The sequence below is a fragment of the Nicotiana sylvestris genome, chromosome 6 (assembly GCF_000393655.2).
Source record: "Nicotiana sylvestris chromosome 6, ASM39365v2, whole genome shotgun sequence".
Taxonomy (NCBI): Eukaryota; Viridiplantae; Streptophyta; class Magnoliopsida; order Solanales; family Solanaceae; genus Nicotiana; species Nicotiana sylvestris.
Window position 1 is genome coordinate 122,250,514 of NC_091062.1, and position 22,411 is coordinate 122,272,924.

General features: G+C 42.2%; 1 protein-coding gene across 1 annotated transcript; it reads left to right on the forward strand.

Annotated features, from left to right (window-relative positions):
• The first annotated feature begins 3,566 nt into the window (after positions 1-3,566).
• On the forward strand, positions 3,567-4,621 carry LOC138871217 (uncharacterized). Its single transcript, XM_070149085.1, has 4 exons — positions 3,567-3,670; positions 3,858-4,020; positions 4,311-4,369; positions 4,468-4,621. Exons 1-4 carry the CDS (start codon positions 3,567-3,569, stop codon positions 4,619-4,621), a joined length of 480 nt encoding a protein of 159 aa, XP_070005186.1.
• The last annotated feature ends 17,790 nt before the right edge of the window (positions 4,622-22,411 follow it).

Consider the following 22,411-nt stretch of genomic DNA (forward strand, 5'->3'; position numbering starts at 1 on the left):
TTTCTTCTTGAATCGAGTAATTGTTAGTAAATTTTTGTGACTTTTTCCGATGATGGATAGCTAGGCAACTTTCTTAAGGGAATTAGTCTTCTAGTTTGGATATAGCTTATGTTAGTTTAGGAAGAATAAATGGTTTGAGTTGGGGTTTGTGCCCATTGACCAAGTTGTGGTTTGCTTGGTACCAACATGATTTAAACCTTGGCATATGAATTTTTGGTTGTGGAAAAAAAAAAGAAAAATAATTAAAGCAAAGATGTCATGACTTTTAGACTCAAAATTTGGCTCTTTTCTTCACTAAATATCTTCATATGCTATATGTAACCTCTTTGAGTCATTGGTTTCAATTGGATTTTGGATTTTTATTCCACTTGAGTGTTCATGTGCTATGTGTGCTGAGATTTATTGTGAGTTCTTTTGCATTACTTGTAGTCTAGAACTTGCACGGAATGTGCTTCAAGGCGAAATCATAGACTAACTTGGTTTGAAAAATGATATTAGGCCTTCCTTGGACAGCTATTGTGCCTTAAATTTCCTACCCTTGAATATTTTCCCTAGTCAACCTATTTTGAGCATTTAACCTTGTTCTTTGGCAACCATGTTACAAGCTTTAATCCTTTGATCTTTATTGATCTAGATTTTGGCACCCTACCTCCCTAAGTACTTTGAAAGTGTAAACATAGGCTAAAAGCCTAAGTTGGGGGTGAAGGTTGGAAAAGTTGTGATATGGAAGTTGTTTAAAAGGTGGAAGGTAAAAAAATGAATGATAAAAAGTGAAACCTTCCTTGATTTTTAAAAGGAAGGAAGAAACAAAAAAATAGAATAAAATGATAAGAAGTTGTGAATAATGGGAAGATTAGGTGTGGAATGAAAAGTGAAGAAAAGATGGAGAATATTTTTGAAGGAAGTGGACTTGGATTGTAAATTTTGTAGTGCTTGGGGAGATTTTGAATCACTCTAACCAAAATTATGCCCTAACTTAACCAAAAGACTAAACTACAACCCTTTAAGTCCTAATTGATTTTGAACCAAGCTGTCTACATTAGTGGAGGAATACATGAAAGGCAAGCCTATGGTACTACTTGTATGCATTTGAACATCTTTGTGAGAGAGAATTAATTCTATCCATTTGATATCCCATTTTTGAGGGCACATGAGATTTATGAGTGTGGGATAATCTCTTAAATGTGAGGGCACATGAGATTTGAGTTGTGAATTTAATTCCATTTTCAATTGGAAGGAATGACCAAAGAGAGATGATTGTGATAGAGAGGTAAATTTTGAAGCTTTAGTGTCATGACTTGATTTGCTACTTTAATTTGCATATTGCTTGAGCACTTGAAATGTAATGAAGTTCATGAAAAGTGTTCGTCAATTCATATATGTTGGTTTAATTGTTGGTTCCAATCGAAGTCATGCGTTTGTGCTTAAAGTAGACCCTTTTGGCTTAGCATAATAAGGATGCAATGTTGAGTTAAATACTTGGGAGGAGATTTTGTCGCTTTCATTGCTTGAGGACAAGCAATAGTTTAAGTTTGGGGGTTTAATAAGTTGGTATTTTATCAACTTATCTTGTCTTTAAGCCTTTATTTTTGCTATGTTTGAGTGATAAAATTACGTGTTTAATTCCATTTACCTCTATATTGTAGGGTCTATGTGATTTAGAGGTGATCTTGAGGAAACCAAGTGAAATGAGTCAAAAAGAAGCTAAAAAGAGGAAAATATGGAAAAGGGCTTCAGTTGTCGTAAATGTGACAAAACCCTGGGAATTGCAAATATCTCAGTGATGGGAATTGCAAGAAGTGTATCGCAATTGTGAAGGAAGACAAATCAGGCAGTTATCGCAAATGCGAAAAAGACTTCGCAAATGTGAATTCAACCAGAGGAGTCGACCTTCGCAAATGCGAAGTCCTCTTCGCAAATACGAAAGTGCACAGTATAGGCATAGTTCGTAATTGCGAACTTATGTTCGCAAATGCGAAAATCGAGCATCAGACCTGGGCAATTCCGGAATTTCACATTTTTTGGCCCCAAACCATTTAATAACTGACTTAGCTCATTCGTAAAAAATCCTTTGGCATATTTTCAGTTCTAAAGACTAGAGCGAACAAGGTGGAAGCTAGGGTTTTGCACACACATTTGGGTTTTGAAGATTTCAAGCTTGTGATTAAGGATATCTTACCCATTTATGTTTATTTCTTCATTTCCTTACTTTGTATTGTATATTTAAGTGTGTAGTATTGATTTCCAACACTTGAATCTTGTTTATGGAAATATTCATATTTAAAGTGTGGATTAAATACCTTGTTGTGCTTATGTATTGAATGATTTTTATTCTTTTATGAAGTGAGTTATTGTTACTTTAATTATTCTTCTTCTTTAATGTTTCCAAAGGGATTAGCTAACCCTAGGACTCGCCCATTAACTCCGAATTAATTTCGGAAAAGATAATTTGGGTTGGAAAGATTAATTAACAAGAACTTGAGGTTTTAGCCCTTATTTTATAGATTCTACCTAAGGATAGGATTGAACTACTTGTAGTCATATCCAGGTATGCTTATCCTCTTAATTGTGTTAGGAATAATTCAATTAGGAAGTCTTGTTAGACTTCGGAAGAAGCTAATTAAGAATTATTATCTGTGGCTAATTAACATAAACTTGCTCATATTTGTAAAATCATAAAATACATTGGATCGTTACTTGAGTGTAATTCCCGATGCAACCATGCTTGTAGCCATTGATCATTTTACGTGCTTTCTAGGTGAGTTTACATTTCCGCATTTAGGTATAGATATTTTCTCAAATCAATTCTAAGTGTTTGGCATTGCATAACAAGTGATAATTCTCGTACATTCCTAATCGCCTACATATAGTTCTCTATGGGATTCGATCCCGACTCATAGTTGGGTAAATTATATTGCATGCGACAGTGTCCATTTACTTTTTACTAGTGGATTTGAACGTCATCAGTTCACACTGGTTGGCGATTCTGTTATTGTGAATCAGATCTATCGGTCTTGCATTGTTACTTTCTATGGTTATGAGACTAGAGCAGATCTTCTGTTACTCGATATGACCGACTTTGAGATCATCCAAGGCATGGACTAGTTATCTCCATATCATGACATCCTTGATTGTCATGCCAAGATTGTTAACTTGGGGATGCCATAGTTGCCTAGATTGGAGTGGATGGGTTCGTCTGTCAGTGCATCTAGTGGGACTATCTCTTTTCTAAAGGCATGACACATGGTCGAGAAGGGTTGTTTGGCTTATCTAGCTTATGTTTGGGATACTACCATAAAGACTCTGGAGATTGATTCAGTGCCCGGGGTCCGAGAAATCTTTGATGTGTTTCCTTCTGATCTTCCAGGCATGACACTAGATCGTGATATCGATTTATGTATTGATTTGGTTCTAGGTAACCAGCCCATCTCTATCCCACCGTACCGCATGGATTCGAAAGAGTTGAAAGAACATCTTGAGGAGTTTCTAGCAAATGGGTTCGCCAGACTGAGTGTATCACCCTGGGGGCTGCACCGGTGTTACTCGTGAACAAGAAGGATGGAACTATGTGGATGTGCATTGATTATCGCCAGCTGAACAAAGTTACCATTAAGAACAAGTACCCATTGCCGCGTATTGATGATTTATTTGACCAGTTGCAGGGTCCAGGGTATTCTCTCAGATATTCCGAAGATGGCTTTCTGGATTAGATATGGCCACTATGATTTTCTAGTGATGTCCTTTAGTTTAACTAACACCCCGATAGCGTTTATGGATTTGATGAACCGGGTGTTCAGGCCTTATATTGACTCATTTGTCATTGTCTTCATTGATAACATTTTGATCTACTCATGTAGCATGAAGGAGCATGAGCAACATTTGAGAGTGGTGCTTCAGATCTTGCGAGAACAGAAGTTGTATGCTAAGTTCTCCAAGTGTGAGTTTTGGTTATATTCTGTGGCATTCTTGGAGCTTGTTGTATCAGGCGAGGGTATTAAGGTTGATCCCAAGAAGATCGAGGTAGTTCAAAGTTGGCCTCATCCCACCACGTCAACCAAGATCAAGAGCTTCCTAAGGTTAGCAGGTTATTATTATTGATTTGTGGAGGGCTGCTCATCTACTACAGCACCTTTGACTAGATTGGCCTAGAAGGGTGCTCTGTTCCGATGGTCCGATGATTGTGAGGTGAGCTTTCAAAAGCTCAAGACCGCATTGACTTTAGCACTGGTGTTAGTGTTGCCTTTCGGTTCAGGGATGTATACTGTGTATTGAGATGTTTCACACGTTGGTTTGGGTTTTTATTGATGCAGGAGGGGCGAGTTATTGCATATGCTTCACGTCAGCTAAAGCCCCACAAGAAAATTACCATGTACATGACTTGGAGTTGTCCATGATAGTTCATGCTCTTAAGATCTGGAGGCATTATCTTTATAGGGAGTCTTGTGAGGTTTAAACCGATCATTGTAGCTTGCAGCATTTGTTCAAGCAGAGGGATCTCAATTTGAGGCAGCGTAGGTGGCTTGAGTTACTTAAAGATTATGATATCACCATCCTTTATCATCCGGTCAAGGAGAATATGGTTATGGATCCCTTGAGTAGAAAGACAGAAGAGTATGGATAGTTTGTCATTCATTTTAGTAGAGGATAGGCCATTAGCTTTGGACATTCAGTCCTTGGCTAACAGACTTGTGAGGTTGGATATTTTAGAGCCCACCCGAGTTCTTGCATGCATCGTCGCCCAGTATTCACTATTCGAGTAGATCAAGGCTCACTAGTATGACGATTCGCACTTATTGGTTCTTAAAGAGACGGTACTGTAGGGTGGTAACAACGAGGTTACTATAGGTGAGGATGGTGTTCTGCGACTCCAGGTCATCTATGTGTCCCTCGTGTTGATGGATTGAGGGAAAAATTCTAGAGGAGGCACATAGTTCTTGGTATTCTATTCATCCAGGTGCTACGAAGATATATCATGATCTGAAGCAGCATTATTGGTGGCGACGGATGAAGAAGGACATAGTTGAGTATGTAGCGAGGTGCCCAAATTGCCACCAGGTTAAGTATGAGCAAAAGAGGCCAGGTGGCCTACTCTAGCAGATGGTTATACCTCAGTGGAAATGGGAACGCATAACTATGGACTTCGTATGTTGGGTTGCCACCGACCTTGCGAAAGTTTGATGCAGCTTGGGTCATTGTTCACAAGTTGACCAAGTCGGCACACTTCATTCCAGTTGTAACCACGTATTCTTCAAGGAGATTGGCCCAGATTTACATATAGGAGATTGTTCGATTGCATGGTATGCCTGTTTCCATTATATTAGATAGAGGCCCTCAGTTTACTTCACATTTTTGGAGGAAAGTATAGAGTGAGTTGGGGACCCTGGTAGAGTTCAGCACAGCCTTTCAACCGCAGACCGACGGGCAGTCGAAACGGACGGCTCAGATCCTAGAGGATATGTTCAGAGCATGTGTGATTGACTTCGGAGGGCAGTGCGATCGATTCTTGCCTTTGGCCGAGTTCAACGGTTATCAGTCCAGCATCGAGATGGCTCCATTTGAGGCTTTATATGGTCGGCGATGTCTTTCGCCCATCGGATGGTTTGAGCCCGGCGAGGCTAAGTTATATGGTATTGATTTAGTGAAAGATGCCTTGGAAAAGGTAAAATTGATTCAGGAGCAACTTTGCATAGCACAGTCCAGACAGAAAAGTTAGCGGATCAGAAGGTGCGTGATTTATCATTTACGGTAGGCAAGAAGTTTCTCTTGAATGTCTCGTCAATGAAGGGAATCATGAGGTTTGGGAAGAAGGGCAAGTTGAGCCCAAAGTTTATATGTCCAGTTGAGGTGTTGAGACGAGTTGGGGAGGTCGCTTATGGGCTTGCTTTGCCTCCCAGTCTATTGAGAGTTCATCCGATTTTTCACGTGTCTATGCTCCAGAGGTATCATTCCGATAGGTCGCATGTGTTAGATTTCAACATGGTTCAGCTAGATGAGAGCCTAGGTTATTAGGAGGAGTCAGTTTCCATTGTTGACTAACAAGTTCGCCAGTTGAGGCCCAAGAAGATTTCTGCGGTAAAAGTTTAGTGGAGGGGCCAACTAGTCAAGAAGGCAACTTGGGAGGCCGAGGAGGACATGCGGAGCAGATACCCACACTTATTTGCACTCCAGGTATGATTCTAGACCCGTTCAAGGATGAACGTTTGTTTAAGAGGTGGAGAATGTAACGACCCGATCAGTCATTTTGCTTTCTAGATCCCTGTTCCCCTAAATAAGACTCCACATATGTGCTTTTACTATTTTATGACTTGCGGGGATGGTTAGTTCGGGATTTGGAAGGGTTCAGGTTGAAATCGGAACATTTAGTTCCTTAATATTGGCTTTAAAGGGTTAAGTTTGACTTGGGTCAACATTTCTAGTAAATGACCTTTGAATCGGGATTTGACGGTCCCAGTAGGTTCGTATGATGATTTTGGACTTGGGCATATGTTCGGATCGGGTTTTGGATGACCAAGGAGCTTTTCAGCGCTTAAAGTTGAAAGATGGTGCATTGAAGGTTTTAAAGTTCTTTAAATTTTGTTTGGAGTAGGTTTTGTTGTTATCGAGGTCCGTTTGGGATTCTGAGGTCGAGAATAGTTTCGTGTAATTATTTAAGACTCGCACGCAAATGTTAGTGTCATTCCGAGTAGTTTAAGTATGATTTGGCGCGTTTGGAGCAAGTCGGAAGAACTTGAAGTTAATAAGTTTATTCGATTTGGTTTGGAGTGTGATTCTTAGTTTTGGTGTTGCTTTTCGTGTTTCGAGAGCTCAAACAGGTCCATTTTATAATTTTGAACTTGTTGGTATGTTTGGACGAAGCTTCGAGGGCCTCGGCTACCATTCGGACGATGCGCGAACTCGTTTGTACTTGGAAGAAGTTGCTGAAGCAGTAGGACTTCGGGTGTGTTCGCACCTGCGAAGGATTGGCCACATGTATGGCACCGCAGAAGCGACTAGTTGGCTGTAGGTACGCATTTCGGCTGCGTGGGCTGGGTCCGCAGGTGCGGATGTGGGGGCGCAGATGCGCGACCCGGAGAAGCGGTCAGTGGTGTGCAGAAGCGGGCAAGGCCGCAGGTGCAGAACATATGCCGCAGGTGCGGGCTCGTAGAAGCGAGCCATTTTCCACAGATGCGGAAGTAGGCCAGCTGAGGGAGATCCGCATCTGCGATGCATTTTCTGCAGATGCGGAGCCGCAGAAGCAGAAATTGCTGGACAGTGAGGTTCATTTCAGACGAGACTTAGGCCATTTTTGGTTCATTTATTTCACTTCTTGGGCGATTTTAGAGCTTCTTAGAGAGGAGTTTTTACCTAGCTATTGAAGGTAAGTAATTTCTATCCAATGTAAATTAAATACATAGATTATTGATAGATTTTAACGTGTAAAATCATGAAAATTATGGGTTTAGTTGAAAAACATAGATTTTGATAAAAATGGGATTTAACCACGAAAATGATTATGAAAATTTTAGGATTTAACCATGGTTATGGGTAACAATTGTCTTTGAAAATTTCTAGAATCCGGACAAGCGGGATCGGGGGTGAATTTTAGGAATCTTCCAATTTGGGTTGGATAATCATTCTAATAGTTAAATTATAAACTTTTGAACATGTACTGATTAATTTATATAATATTTGACTAGTTTCGGATTGTGCGGCACCGATTTGAGGCTTTAGAACGATTTGTGGGCCAAAAAGTGAGCTTTGAGACAAGGTAAGTCTCTTGCCTAACCTTGTAAGAAGGAATTTATACCCTTAGGTGTATTCTGTTGTGAATTACTTGTGTGCGGAGCTACGTATGCACTAGGTGACGAGAGTCTGTGCGTATTTATATTCCATGAGATGTTCGTTCATTAATGATACTGTTAGATGGATTATATATATTAATTGTCTTAAATAGAATTGAGTTTGGGGATTTAAAGGTTGAAATTTTCTAATTTAGATTTTTCATTTTTGGAAAGAATTGAGGAATTTATAGTAACTCTGAGAAATCCATGTCCACTCGCGTCGCATGTACTTCCGCAAGCGAGATAAACTTTCTATACTCTCATGGGAGCAAGCCATTCGCCTCGGCAGGTTAATAGATCCATCTATGGTTCGTGCCGTTCAACCCTCGGTAGTGCACGACGTTTATTTTTGGATTGGGTCGTACGACCACGGCATAAATCGTGCGTGATACTACTCGGAGCCTAATTACACTTGATATTTTCTTATGGCTTAGTGGTTATAATTTATTTAATGAAAAAATCGACTTGGAGTTAGTAGGTGATGGTTAGAGATGTTGGAAATTACTATTAGTGAAAGAATCCTTTATTCACTGCTTGTTATTGTGTTGTTGTTATTATTATTATTATTATTATTATTATTATTATTATTATTATTATTATTATTATTATTATTATTATTATTATTATTATTATTATTATTTCCATATCCTGCACTTGTTTATAATTTTTGCATTTATTATTGGCCCACAGTAAGTGTCGATATCGACCCCTCGTCACTACTTATTCGAGGTTAGACTGGATACTTACTGGGTACATGTTATTTATGCACTCACGCTACACTTCAGCACTAACCGTGCAGGATCTGAGGCAGGTGCATCTTGTAGTCATCCCGACGCGCACTCCTGATACTCCGAGACTTAGTGGTGAGCTGCCTTCCGAGTCCGTTCTGCAGCACCTGAAGTCTCTCTTTTATATTTACTTTCTATCTACCTTATTTCGGACAATAGTTTAGTATTTTGTATGTTCTACTAGTAACTCATACAGTTGTGACCCCAGGTCTTGGAATCATGATGGTAGACAATTGATGATGTTGAGTATTTATTTCACCACACCTGCTCTCTTAATTGTTTACACTTTATTTTATTAAACTTCCCACTTCTTACTTATTTAATAATAACAAATCAATTATTTCTAAAATGTTAAAAAGGATGGATTCATAGCTAGTTCATCGTTGGCTTGCTTAGCAATGACGTTAGGCGCCATCAGGCCTATAGAGAAATTGGGTCGTGACAGTAGGTTTACCTTGAATATCCACAGCTCGACCAGCCAACTAATAATCAACAACAACTGTGGCACTTGGGTCTGCACAAAAATATGCAAAAGCGTAGTATGAGTACACCACATCGGTACCTAATAATTATCAAGACTAACCTTGGTGGAATAGTGACGAGGGACAATCATGACACCTACTGGACTAAACAGCCTGAACAAGTATGTAGATGAACTAACAGAGAACAATATTAACATAAAGCTAGACAAGATACGGAATACAAAACAATACTTGCAAAGATACACTAGTAACATTAATAGGCAACAAGAACCAGTCAGGTAATAATGCTATAGAGTGAATGATCATAGTCAAAGTCCAAGGAAAAACCAAATAAAGAGAAAACCAGCAACAACTCAATAAGAACAACCACTTTTACACCAGATTTGTTCAAGCCTTTCCACGAGGTACCGAACCTCATAATCATAGCTCACGGGTCCCAATTCTTAAACCCTAATCACTTGGCATCTTGTTCCCACATTTCAATTCATAACCGCACGGACAACTCACGTTCCGAGAGAACAACTCTCACACAGAAGGCAAGTAGACAAGGATACATGTAATGATCAATTGTGACAACTCGGCCAGTTGTGTCATGAGTTACTGCTCTGTTTTCCCCCATTTCTGCTTCTTTATGCTTTGTTAGTTGTGTTTTGTGGTATCAGGTTGGTCGGATCGAATCTGGAATGATTTTGGTAAGGTTTGAGACCCTTAGTCTCTTTTAAGGAAGCTTAAGTTGGAAAGGTCAACCGGATGCTGGGCTCAGATGTGAGTTCCAACGGTTCGGTTAGCTTCGGGAGATGATTTGTGACTTAGGAGCGTGATCATAATGAGTTTTGGAGGTCCGGAGAAGATTTAGGATTGAATTAGTGAAGTTGATATTTTGGCGATTTCTAGTTGGTAGGCAAGATTTTGATGTACGGGTCGGAATGGAATTCCGAGAGTTGCAATAGTTTCGTTATGTGATTTGGGATGTGTGTACAAAATTTCAGGTCATTCGGACATGGTTTGGTTGTTTTTTTTATCAAAAGCGGAATTTGGGAGATTTTAGAAAACTTGGATTGAATCTGATGTGTTTTGGTTGATTTGATGTTGTATGAGGTGTTTTGAATATTGGTACAAGGTTGAATAAGGTATTAGGATAGTTTTGTGCTTTTGGTTAAGGTTCCAGGGCCTCGGGGTGATTTTGGATGGTTAACGGGGAGTTTGAAACCTTGTTGCAGTTGCTGAACTTTGCTGCTTCTGGTATTTCCGCACCTGCGGATTGGGGACTGCAGGTGCGACGCCGCACATGCGGTAGATTGGCCACAGAAGCGAAAAGGGGCTTGAGGAGCAGGAACCGCATAAGCGGCTAATGGGACCGCATCTGCAAAGTCGCAGATGCGGATAAGGGATCGCAAAAGCGGGAATGCCTGGAAAGGCAGCGACCGCAAATGTGGTGGATGGACCATACCTGTGAAGGCGCAGATGCGGAAGGTTGATCGCAGAAGCGGTTTTGGTGCATTAAGTGATTTCTAATGAAGCGGAAGAAGATCCGCATATGCGGTACTGCAGAAGCGGGTATTGTGCCGCAGATACAAAAATGTCTGGCAGAAGGTATAAATTGTAGCCTTCGCAAATTTTCAGCTATTTCACCATTTTTATCTCAGGTTTGGAGCTTTTTGGACGATTTGAGAGAGGGATTTCAAGGGAACTTCATTGAGGTAAGGAATTTGGACTTGAAACCCGTTCCTATGCTATTATTTCACAGATTAGAGCTAGAAATTTTGAAAATTAAGAGTGAAAATTGGGGGAACTAGGACTTGGGAACTTAGGCCTTTAATTGAGGATTTGAAGGACCATTTGGGGTCGGATTTCTGAACTTTTGATATGTATGAACTCGTGGGGAGATAAGGAATCTATTGATGTAAAATTATTGAATTCCGAGACGTGGTCCCGGAGGGTCAGGTTTTGGTATTCGACATCCTCGTGCTGAGTTTGGATAGATTCGACGCGAGTGGAGGCCGATTCGAAGGGCAAAGGCATCGCGAGCTAGAGATTTGACCGGTTCGAGGTGAGTAATGATTGTAAATGACATTGTGAGGGTATGAAACCCAAACTTGCACATCGTTGTGCTATATTGAGGTAACGCACACGCTTAATGACGAGCGTGGGGTCGTGCACTGTTGGCGATTGTGACTTAGTCCATCCCGAATGACTATTTTACCGCGTATTTAACTGAAAATTATTTGCTATCATCATGATTCGGGCAGGATGCCATATTTTGGCCTTATGCCAGCTATTTGAACCCTTCAGGGATTTTTACTATTATTTCTTCATTGTTTTGACTTTATACTTGAACTCAGTCATGTTATATTTCATTGTTTTTCATACTCAGCCATGTTTACTCTATTTTAACACTTACATGATCTTTTAAATGATATTTTCGGATGAGAAACATGTTTTACTATTGCCCGAGTGGCTTGTGAGGATTTTTGACTGAGGAAGGCCGAGGGCCTATACTGTGAGGAACATTTGATACTGATTATGAGGTTGAAAGTCTGAGATATGTACACCATGATATGGCTTGATTGATATAAGGTCGAGGGCCTAGTGATGATGCCACGAGGTGGCTTGATATTGTGCTTGGGCCGTAAGGGACCCATCCAGGAGTCTGTACATCCCCAGTGAGCGTGGGTTTCCATTGTGATGTGAGATTGAGCTAGAAGGGCTGGTATTGTTCTATGTGATTGCCCGAGGGGCTGGTACTATTGTGAGATGTTTCCCGAGGGGTGGATTTGTTGATATTGTGCCCGAAGGACTAGTATTTATGTGTTTATTTTTCATATTTGTCTGCCAATTACCTGCTTAATTGTTGAAAAAGGCTTTTCATGAAGTAAATTTTGAATTAAAGGATTTTACCTATCTTTCACTAGTTTATTGTTTTAATGATTTTACTGCTTCATTATAGAATGCTTATGTCCCTTACGTGATTTCCTGCTTTCAGTTTTTAGTTACATTTGTTACTCATTGAGTTGGAGTACTCACTTTACTCCCTGCACCCCATGTGCAGATTCAGGCGTTGCTGATCCGGCCAGTGTGAGTTGAGGGCTCCCAGCGGACATTCGAAGTTCACGATGTAGCTTCTTGGCGTCTGCAGTCCCATGCTTCTCCCTCTTTATCTTTTCTATCTCTTGTTAGACATTCTGTAATAGTTGTAGACTTTTCATACTTGTATTAGGTTTTATATATGCTCATGACTAGTGACACCTCGGTATCGGGTTGTGTTGGGTTGTTCTTCTGCGTATTTATGACATTATCTACTACTTTGGGTTATTTTATCATGTTTCGACTGTTTCTAAATGCTTAACTGTTAATAATTGGAAAAAGGGGAAGTGTTGGCTGGCTTCATGAGAGGCGCCATCACGATCGGGTCCGGGTTAGGGTCGTGACAAGTTAGTATCAGAGCCTAGGTTACATAAGTCTCACGAGTCATGAGCAGTTTTAGTAGAGTCTCGCAGATCGGTACGGATACGTCTGTATTTATCCTCGAGAGGCTGCAGAACCTTTAGGAAAAACTTCATATTCTTGAAATTCTTGTCGTGCGAATTTGTCGATCCGAGTACTAAACTTCTAATGTTCTATTCTCTCATAGATGATGAGGACACGCGCTACCGGTCAGGATGGATGACCATCAGTACCACCTGTTGTGGCAACTAGAGGCCAAAGACGCGACTGTGGTCGTGGTAGGGGTAGAGCAGCTAGGGCAGCACCTGCAAATCCACCAGCTGTCCCAGTTCAGGATCAGGTCCCTATTATGGACGCTCCTACATCACCAGTTGTGCCCATTGTGATTACGGGCCTTTAGGAGGACTTGGCTTAGATCTTATCAGTTTGCACTAGCCTAGCTCAGGCGGTTTCAGCCACTACAACCGCAGCTACTTCTCAGGCCGGGGGAGGCAATCAGACTCCCGCAGCTCGCACACCTGAGCAGATCGTGCAGGGACTTCAGACGCCGGGGGTACATCCAGCCCAGCCGGTTGTAGCTGCTCAGGACTATGTAGTTCCTGCTATGCCAGAGGATGAGTAGCGTAGGTTGGAGAGGCTTGGTAGACTACAGCCTCCAACCTTCAGTGGTTCAGAGGGAGAGGATGCCCAGGGTTTCTTAGACAAGTGCCAGAGGATGCTTCATACAACGGGTATTTTGGAGACCAGCGGGGTTGCTTTCACTACTTATCAGTTTTCTGGAGCTACTTTTACTTGGTGGGAGGCTTTTGAGAGGCGTAGGCCTATTGGTGCAGCACCCCTTACCTAGCAGTAGTTCTCCGTTCTCTTTCTAGAGAAGTATGTGCCGCAGTCCCGTAGAGCGGAGTTGTGTAGAGAGTTTGAGTGGTTGCGTCAGGGAGAGATGACCGTGATGCAATAAAAGATGAGGTTCTCCGAGTTAGCTCGTCATGCTATTTGGATGGTCCCGATAGATAGAAAGAGTATTAGGAGGTGTTGATGGCCTCACTTATCAGCTTCGCATTCTCATGACCAGGAAGAGGGTGATTGGTGCTACTTTCGAGGAGGTTATGGATATTTCCCGTGAGATTGAGTTTGTTCGTCGCCAGGAGCGAGAGGAGAGGGAGGCCAAGAGGCCAAGAGGATCTGGTAGTTATAGTGGTACTCCTTCGAGAGGTCAGTTTCAGCACGGCAGAGGCCATCCATTCAGGCATGCTCAGCCAGCTTGCCCAGGTTATCGTGGGGCATCATCGGGTCATGGTTCTCATAGTTCTAATCAGGGCCAGTCATCACTTAGTGCCCTTTCAGCTCAGAGTTCGTCTCGTGCTCCATCAGTCCAGGGCTCTTCTATGCCGAGTGCATCTGCTATTCACTCCGGTGCGAGGAGTTCCCTTCAGTCCCCTTCTCCAGCACCTGGGAGTTATTATGAGTGTGGTGATATGGGTCATATGTGGAGGCAGTGCCCTCGTGTCTTACGAGTTCATCTCAGCAGAGGGGTCAGCCATCGGCTTCAGTGCCAGTTGCCTCACCATCACCCGTCCAGCTAGCTAGGGGTAGAGGTCAGTCAGCTAGGGGTCGCCCTAGAGGGGGAGGTCAATCAAGGGGCGGTCGGGCCCGTTTCTATGCACTTCCAGGCAGACCCGATGCTATTGCTTCAGATGCTGTTATTACATGTATTATTTCAGTCTGCCACAGAAATGCCATGTATTATTTGATCCAGGTTCTACCTTTTCTTATGTGTCATTATACTTTACTCGTTATTTGGGTACGCCCCATGAGTTTCTTGCTTCACCTGTTCATGTATCTACCCTGGTAGGCAATACTGTTTTTGTAGACCGTGTGTACCGGTCGTGTGTGGTGACTATTGGGGGGTCTGGAGACCCATGTGGATCTTTTATTATTATGTATGGTGGATTTCGATGTCATTTTGGGCATAGATTAGCTATCTCTGTGTTGTGCTATTCTGGACTGTCATGCTAAGACAGTCACATTGGCTATACCGGATGTGCCACGGATTGAGTGGCGAGGTGTGACTGATTATGTTTCAGTAGAGTGATCTCATTCTTGAAAGCCAAGCGTATGGTTGGGAAGGGTTGTTCTTTCGTATCTAGCCTTTGTGAGGGATGTCGATGCTGAGACTCCCAGTATTGATTCTGTTCAAGTAGTGAGGGATTTTCCCGATATGTTTCCTGCAGACCTGCCGGGCATGCCACCAGATAAGGATATTGATTTTGGTATTGACCTGGTGCCAGGCACTCAGCCTATTTCTATTCCACCATATCGTATGGCACCAGCGGAGTTGAAGGAATTAAAAGAACAACTTCAGGAACTCCTTGATAAAGGGTTCATTCGGCCTAGTGTGTCACCTGGGGGTGCGCTGGTTCTATTTGTGAAGAAGAAGGATGGCACTATGAGAATGCGCATAGATTATAGGCAATTAAACAAAGTAACAATTAAGAACAAGTATCCTTTGCCTCGCATTGATGATTTATTCGACCAGCTTCAGGGAGCGAGAGTCTTCTCCAAGATTGATCTCCGTTAAAGTTATCACCAGCTGTAGATCAAGGACTCGGATATTCTTAAGACAGCTTTCAGGACCCGATATGGTCATTATAAGTTCTTGGTGATGTCTTTTGGGCTGACCAATGCCCTATCGGCGTTCATGCATTTGATGAACAGCGTGTTCCGGCTTTATCTTGACTCATTTGTCATAGTCTTCATTGATGATATTCTGGTGTATTTGTGTAGTCAAGAGGAGCACGCGGAGCATTTGAGAGTTGTGTTGCAGAGATTGAGGGAGGAGAAGCTTTATGCAAAATGCTCCAAGTGTGAGTTTTGGCTCAGTTCAGTGGCTTTCTTGGGGCATGTAGTGTCCAGCGAGGGTATTCAGGGTGATCCAAAGAAGATAGAGGTGGTTTAGAGTTGGCCCAAACCTTCCTCAGCCACAGACATTCACGGCTTTCTTGGTTTGGAAGGTTATTATTGTCATTTTGTTCAAGGATTCTCATCTATCGCATCGCCCTTAACCAAGTTAACTCAGAAGGGCATTTCATTTGTATGGTCGGACGAGTGTGAGGAGAGCTTTTAGAAGCTCAAGACAGCCTTGACCACAGCTCCAGTGCTAGTTTTGCCATCAGCTTCAGGTTCATATACCGTGTATTGTGATGCTTCGAGAGTTGGAAATTGTTGTGTATTGATGCATGAGGGTAAAGTTATTGCTTATGCTTCTCGTCAGTTGAAGCCCCATGAGAAGAACTACTTGTTCATGATTTAGAGTTGGCAACCATAGTTCACGCATTGAAGATTTGGAGACATTACTTGTATGGTATGTCTTGTAAGGTGTTTACTGATCATCGTAGCCTCTAGCACTTGTTCAAACAGAAGGATCTCAATTTGAGGCAGCGAAGGTGGTTAGAGTTTCTTAAGGATTATGATCCATCCGGGAAAGGCCAATGTGGTAGTCGATGCCTTGAGCCGAAAGGCTGTGAGTATGGGGAGTTTGGCATATATTCCAGTTGGGGAGAGACCTCTTGCACTTGATGTTCAGGCCTTGGCCAATCGATTTGTGAGGCTGGATATTTCGGAGCCTAGTCGAGCATTGGCTTGTGTGGTTTCTCGATCTTCCTTATATGATCGCATCAGATAGCGCCAGTATGATGATCCGTATTTTCTTGTCCTTAAGGATAGAGTTCAGCATGATGATGCAAGAGATGTGACCATTGGTGATGATGGGGTGTTGAGGATGCAGGGCCGGATTTGTGTGCCCAATGTGGATGGGCATCGGGAGTTGATCCTTGAGGAGGCCCATGGCTCGTGGTATTCCATTCATCCAGGTTTCTTGAAGATGTATCAGAATCTGAGAGAGCACTATTGGTGGCGGAGAATAAAGAAAACATTGTGGGATTTGTGGCTTGGTGTCTCAATTGTCAGCAGGTGAAATATGAGCATCAGAGACCAGGTGGCTTGCTTCAGCGAATAGATATTCCCGAGTGGAAGTGGGAGAGGATCACTATGGACTTTGTTGTTGGACTTCCATGGACTTTGAGGAAGTTCGATGCTATCTGGGTGATTGTGGATCGGCTGTCCAAGTCTGCGCACTTCATTCCAGTATGTACTACCTATTCTTCAGAGCGGTTGGCAGAGATCTATATCTGGGAGATTACCCATTTGCATGGTGTCTCAGTTTCCATCATTTCAGATAGGGGCACTCAGTTTACTTCACAGTTTTGGAGGTATGTGCAATGAGAGTTGGGTACTCAGGCTGAGTTGAGCACAGCTTTTCACCCTCAGATGGACAGGTAGTCCAAGCGCACTATTCAGATATTGCAGGACATGTTGTGTGCTTGTGTCATTGATTTAGGAGGGTCATGGGATCAGTTTCTACTGCTTGAGGAGTTTGCTTATAACAACAGCTACCAGTCGAGTATTCAGATGGCTCCATATAAGGCTTTGTATGGGAGGCGATGTAGATCTCCAATTGGTTGGTTCGAGCCCGGTGAGGCTAGGTTATTGGGGACAGACTTGGTGTAGGATGCCTTAGAAAAGGTGAAGGTAATTCAAAAGAGGCTTCGTACCGCGCAATCAAGGCAAAAGCGTTATGCTCACAGGAAGGTTCGAGATGTGCCCACATGGTTGGCGAGAAGGTTTCACCCATGAAGGGTGTTATGAGATTTGGGAAGAAGGGGTAATTGAGTCCTTGGTTCATTGGGCCTTTTGAGGTGCTTCGGAGGATTGGGAGGTGGCTTATGAGCTTGTTTTGCCACCCAGCTTGTCGAGTGTACATCTGGTATTTCATGTTTATATGCTCCAGAAGTATATTGGGGATCCATCTCATGATTTGGATTTCAGCACGATTCCGTTGGATGATGATTTGACATATGATGTGGAGCCAGTAGCTAATTTGGGTCGTCAGGTTCGAAAGTTGAGGTTGAAGGATATAGCTTCAGTGAAAGTGCAGGGGAGAGGTCGGCCCATGGAGGAGGTTACCTGGGAGATTGAGCGGGAGATGCAGAGCAGATATCCTCACCTGTTTGAGGCTTCAGGTATGTTTCTTGATTCATTCGCGGACGAACGTTTGTTTAAGTTGGGGGGATGTGACAACCCGGCCAGTCGTCTCATGAGTTACCGCTCCGTTTTCCCCCATTTGTGCTTCTTTATGCTTTGTTATCCATATTTTGTGGTATCGGGTTGGTCGGATCGAATCCGGAATAATTTTGGTAAGGTTTGAGACACTTAGTCTCTTTTAAGGAAGCTTAAGTTGGAAAAGTCAACCGGATGTTGACTTGTGTGATAGAGGGCTCGGATGTGAGTTCCGATGGTTCAGTTAGCTTTGGGAGATGATTTGTGACTTAGGAGTGTGATCGGAATGATTTTTGGAGGTTCGGAGTAGATTTAGGCTTGAATTGGCAAAGTTGATATTTTGGCGATGTCTGGTTGGTAGGCGAGATTTTGATGTAGGGGTCGGAATGGAATTCCGAGAGTTGCAGTAGTTCCGTTGTGTGATTTGGGATGTGTGTGTGCAAAATTTCAGGTCATTCGGACGTGATTTATTTGGGGTTTTTATCAAAAGCGGAATTTGGGAGATTTTAAAAATTTTGGCTTGAATCCGATGTGTTTTGGTTGGTTTGATGTTGTATGAGGTGTTTCGAAGATTGGTACAAGTTTGAATAAGGTATTAGGATAGGTTTGTGCTTTTGGTTGAGATCCCAGGGGCCTCGGGGTGATTTCGGATGGTTGACGGGGAGTTTGAAACCTTGTTGCAGCTGTTGAACTTTGCTGCTTCTGGTATTTCCGCACTTGCAGATTAGGGACTGCAGGTGCAACGCCACACATGCGGGAGATTAGCTGAAGAAGCGAAAAGGGGATTGAGGAGCAGGAACCGTATAAGCGTCTAATGGGACCGCATCTGTGAAGTCACAGATGCGGATAAGGGATCGCAGAAGCGGGAATGCCTAGAAAGGCAGCGACCGTAGATGCGGTGGTTGGACCGCACCTACGAAGGCGCAGATGCGAAAGGTTGATCGCAGAAGCGGTTTTGGTCCATTAAGTGATTTCTGCAGAAGCGGAAGAAGAACCGCATATGCGATACCGCAAAAGCGGGTATTCTGCCGCAGATGCGAAAATGTCTGAGCAGAAGGTATATATTATAGCCTTCGCGAATTTTGAGCTATTTCACCATTTTTATCTCTGCTTTGGAGCTTTTTGGACGATTTGAGAGAGGAATTTTAAGGAAACTTCATTGAGGTAAGGAATTTGGACTTGAAACTCGTTCCTATGCTATTATTTCACGGATTAGAGCTAGAAACTTTGGAAATTAAGAGTGAAAATTGGGGGAACTAGGGCTTGGGAACTTAGACCTTTAATTGAGGGTTTGAAGGACCATTTGGGGTCGGATTTCTGAACTTTTGATATGTATGAACTCGTGGAGAGATAAGGAATCTATTGATATAAAAATTATTGAATTCCGAGACATTGGCCTGGGGGTCGGGTTTTGGTAATTTCGGGAGTTGTGTCATATTTCGATCATTTTCACTTGGGCTTCGTTACCTTGGCATATTTTGACGTCCTCGTTCTGATTTTGGATATATTCGACGCGAGTGGAGGCCGATTCAAGAAGCAAAGGCATCGCGAGCTAGAGATTGACCAGTTCGAGGTGAGTAATAATTGTAAATGACGTTCTGAGGGTATAAAACCCCGGACTTTCACATCGTTGTGCTATATTGAGGTGACACACACGCTTTATGATGAGTGGGGGGGGTCGTGCACTATTGGGGATTGTAACTTAGTTCGTCCCGAATGACTATTTTACCGCGTATCTGACTAAAACCTATTTGCTATCATCATGATTCGGGCTGGATGCCATATTTGGGTCTTGTGACAACTATTTGAACCGTTCGGGGATTTTTACTGGTATTTCCTTACTGTTTTGACTTTATACTTGAAATTAGTCATGTTATATTTCATTGTTTTTCGTACTCAGCCATGTTCACTCTGTTTTAACACTTACATGATCTTTTAAATGATATTTTGGGCTGAGAAACATGTTTTACTACTTCCCGAGTGGTTTGTGAGGATTTTTGACTGAGCAAGGTTGAGGGCCTATGTTGTGAGGAACATTTGATACTGATTATGAGGCCGAGAGCCTGAGATATGTACGCCACGAGATGGCTTGATTGATATGAGGTCGAGGGCCTAGTGATGATGCCACGAGGTGGCTGGATATTGCGCTTGGGCCGTAAGGGGCCCCTCCAGCTGTCTGTACACCCCTAGTGAGCGCGGGTACCCATTGTGATGTGAGATTGAGCCCGAAGGGCTGATATTGTTCAATGTGATTGCCCAAGGGTTGGTACTATTCTGACATATTGCCCGAGGGACGGATTTGTTGATACTGTTCCCGAGGGACGAGCCTTTATGTGTTTATTTTTCATATTTGTCTGCCAATTACCTACTTAATTGTTGAAAAAGGCTTTTCATAAAGTAAATTTTGAGTTAAAGGATTTTACCTATCTTTCACTAGTTTATTGTTTTAATGGTTTTACTGCTTCATTATAGCATGCTTTTGTGCCTTACGTGATTTCCTGCTTTCAATTTTTATTTACATTTGTTACTCACTGAGTTGTAGTACTCACTTTACTCCCTGCATCCCGTGTGCAGATTCAGGTGTTGCGGATCCGGGTAGTGTGAGTTTAGGGCTCCCGACAGACATTTGGAGTTCACGAGGTATCTTCTTGGCGTCCGCAGTCCCGTGCTTCTCCCTCTTTATCTTTTCTATCTCTTGTTAGACATTTTGTAATAGTTATAGACTTTTCAGACTTGTATTAGGTTTTATAAATGCTCATGACTAGTGACACCCTGGTATCGGGGTGTGTTGGATTGTTCTTCCGCGTATTTATGACATTATCTGCTACTTTAAGTTATTTTATCATGTTTCGACTGTTTCTAAATGCTTAACTGTTAATAATTGGAAAAAAGGGAAGTGTCGGCTGGCCTTGTCTTCACGAGAGGCGCCATCGGGTCTGGGTTAGGGTCGTGACATCAATAATGTCAGAGTTCATCTTCCTAACTGATATGGGTGATTAATCTACGTGTATGCTTGTGCAAGTGTTCTATCACAATCCAAGTCAACAAACAAGAGTAAAGACAATGAATGGCACATAAGAAACGATCGCCACGAAATATATAGTGTAATTAAGACAGCAACGAAGTGGGTGTTACGGCAAGCACAGCAAGATTAGCTACATAGAACTAAGCAAATAGAGAAACACAGACGAAAACAATTAGTAATATGCTAAGTAAAACAACAATCAAAGACAAGTGCACATAAAAGGGGAAACGACAACAAAGACCTCCCGAGCTACCGCCTCGTAGTCTCAAATCGTAAAATGAATCACAGCGGCATGGCAGAAACCTCGTGAAACCAATAGCCACCGCACGGCAGAAACCTCGTGCAACAATAACGACCGCATGGCAAAAACCTCGTGCCACAATAACAACCGCACGGCAGAAATCTCGTGCCACAATTACAACCGCATGGTAGAAACCTCATGCCACAGTAACAACTGTAAGGCAGAAACCTCGTGCCACAATAACAACCACACCGGAGAAACCTTGTGCCATAATAACAACGGCACGGTAGAAACCTTGTGCCTCAGTAACACTGAATACAACAACAACAACAATAACAATAACATGAGAATAGGGCCGGTAAATCAACTCAAAACTGTAAAAACACAAAGAAACGGTAGAACGAGCTCACAAAGAAAGACACAATAGAGAATACTAGTCTTAACAAGAATACCTCAACAAGAGAGAAATAATATGTAACAATGATTTCACAAAAGTACAATTTGACAACAAGGGAGATAACATGATTTAATAATTCCAAATAAAGATAAGTCAACTATGATAAGGGATAACTAAACTTCATTTAGGGTTGAGCAATTATGAAAGAGATACAACAAATTCAATTAAGGATAAGCAAATTATGGAAAAGATAATAATAACATTAATTAAGGATAGACAATTACAGAAGAGATAATAATAACTTCAATTAAGGCTAAGCAATTAGGAAAGGATAGCATGGCAATAGAAAAGGCAACAACTGTCACGACCCAAACCTATGGGCCGCAACGGGTGCCTGAGTCCTACCTGTCAAACACTCTCTAAGCATGCGTCTAAGATATGAACCTGCATAATATCTGTTGAACTATGAAGATAACATACATGAAGGAAACCTTCCAATAAGGCATATGTATGTATGCATGCAGAATACAGTGGGCGAGTCGGCAAGGCTGCTATAAACAACTACATATCCAATAACTGAAATCCGACAAGGCCACATTCAACACAACTAGACATAATGTCTACATGTCACGACCCAACTTTCTCTCCATTTGGGTATCGTGATGGTACCTAGTCTTAAGAACTAGGTAAGCCTAACAATTGCGGAATAACAATAATACATAATAACATCTAAAATTCTTCTGAAATAAATCCTTTATACAATGAACATCTTCCCAAAACCCGGTAGTACAAGTCATAAGCTTTATAGAGTTTTCGCTACAACTTTTAAACACAACTGTATGGAAATAGGTATAACAGTGTGAAAATAACATAGGAAGGTAACTCTGAAGCCTACAAACACAGCAACAGGTTTACCTTGAGTCTCCTCGGCAAGAATCCGCACAGCTACTAGCGAACAATACCTGGATCTACACAAAAAAAGGTGCAAAAGTGTAGTATGAGCACACCACAGCGGTGCCCAATAAGTATCAAGACTAACCTCGGTGGAGTAGTGACGAGGAACAGTCAAGACACCTACTGGTCTAATAAGCACAACAAG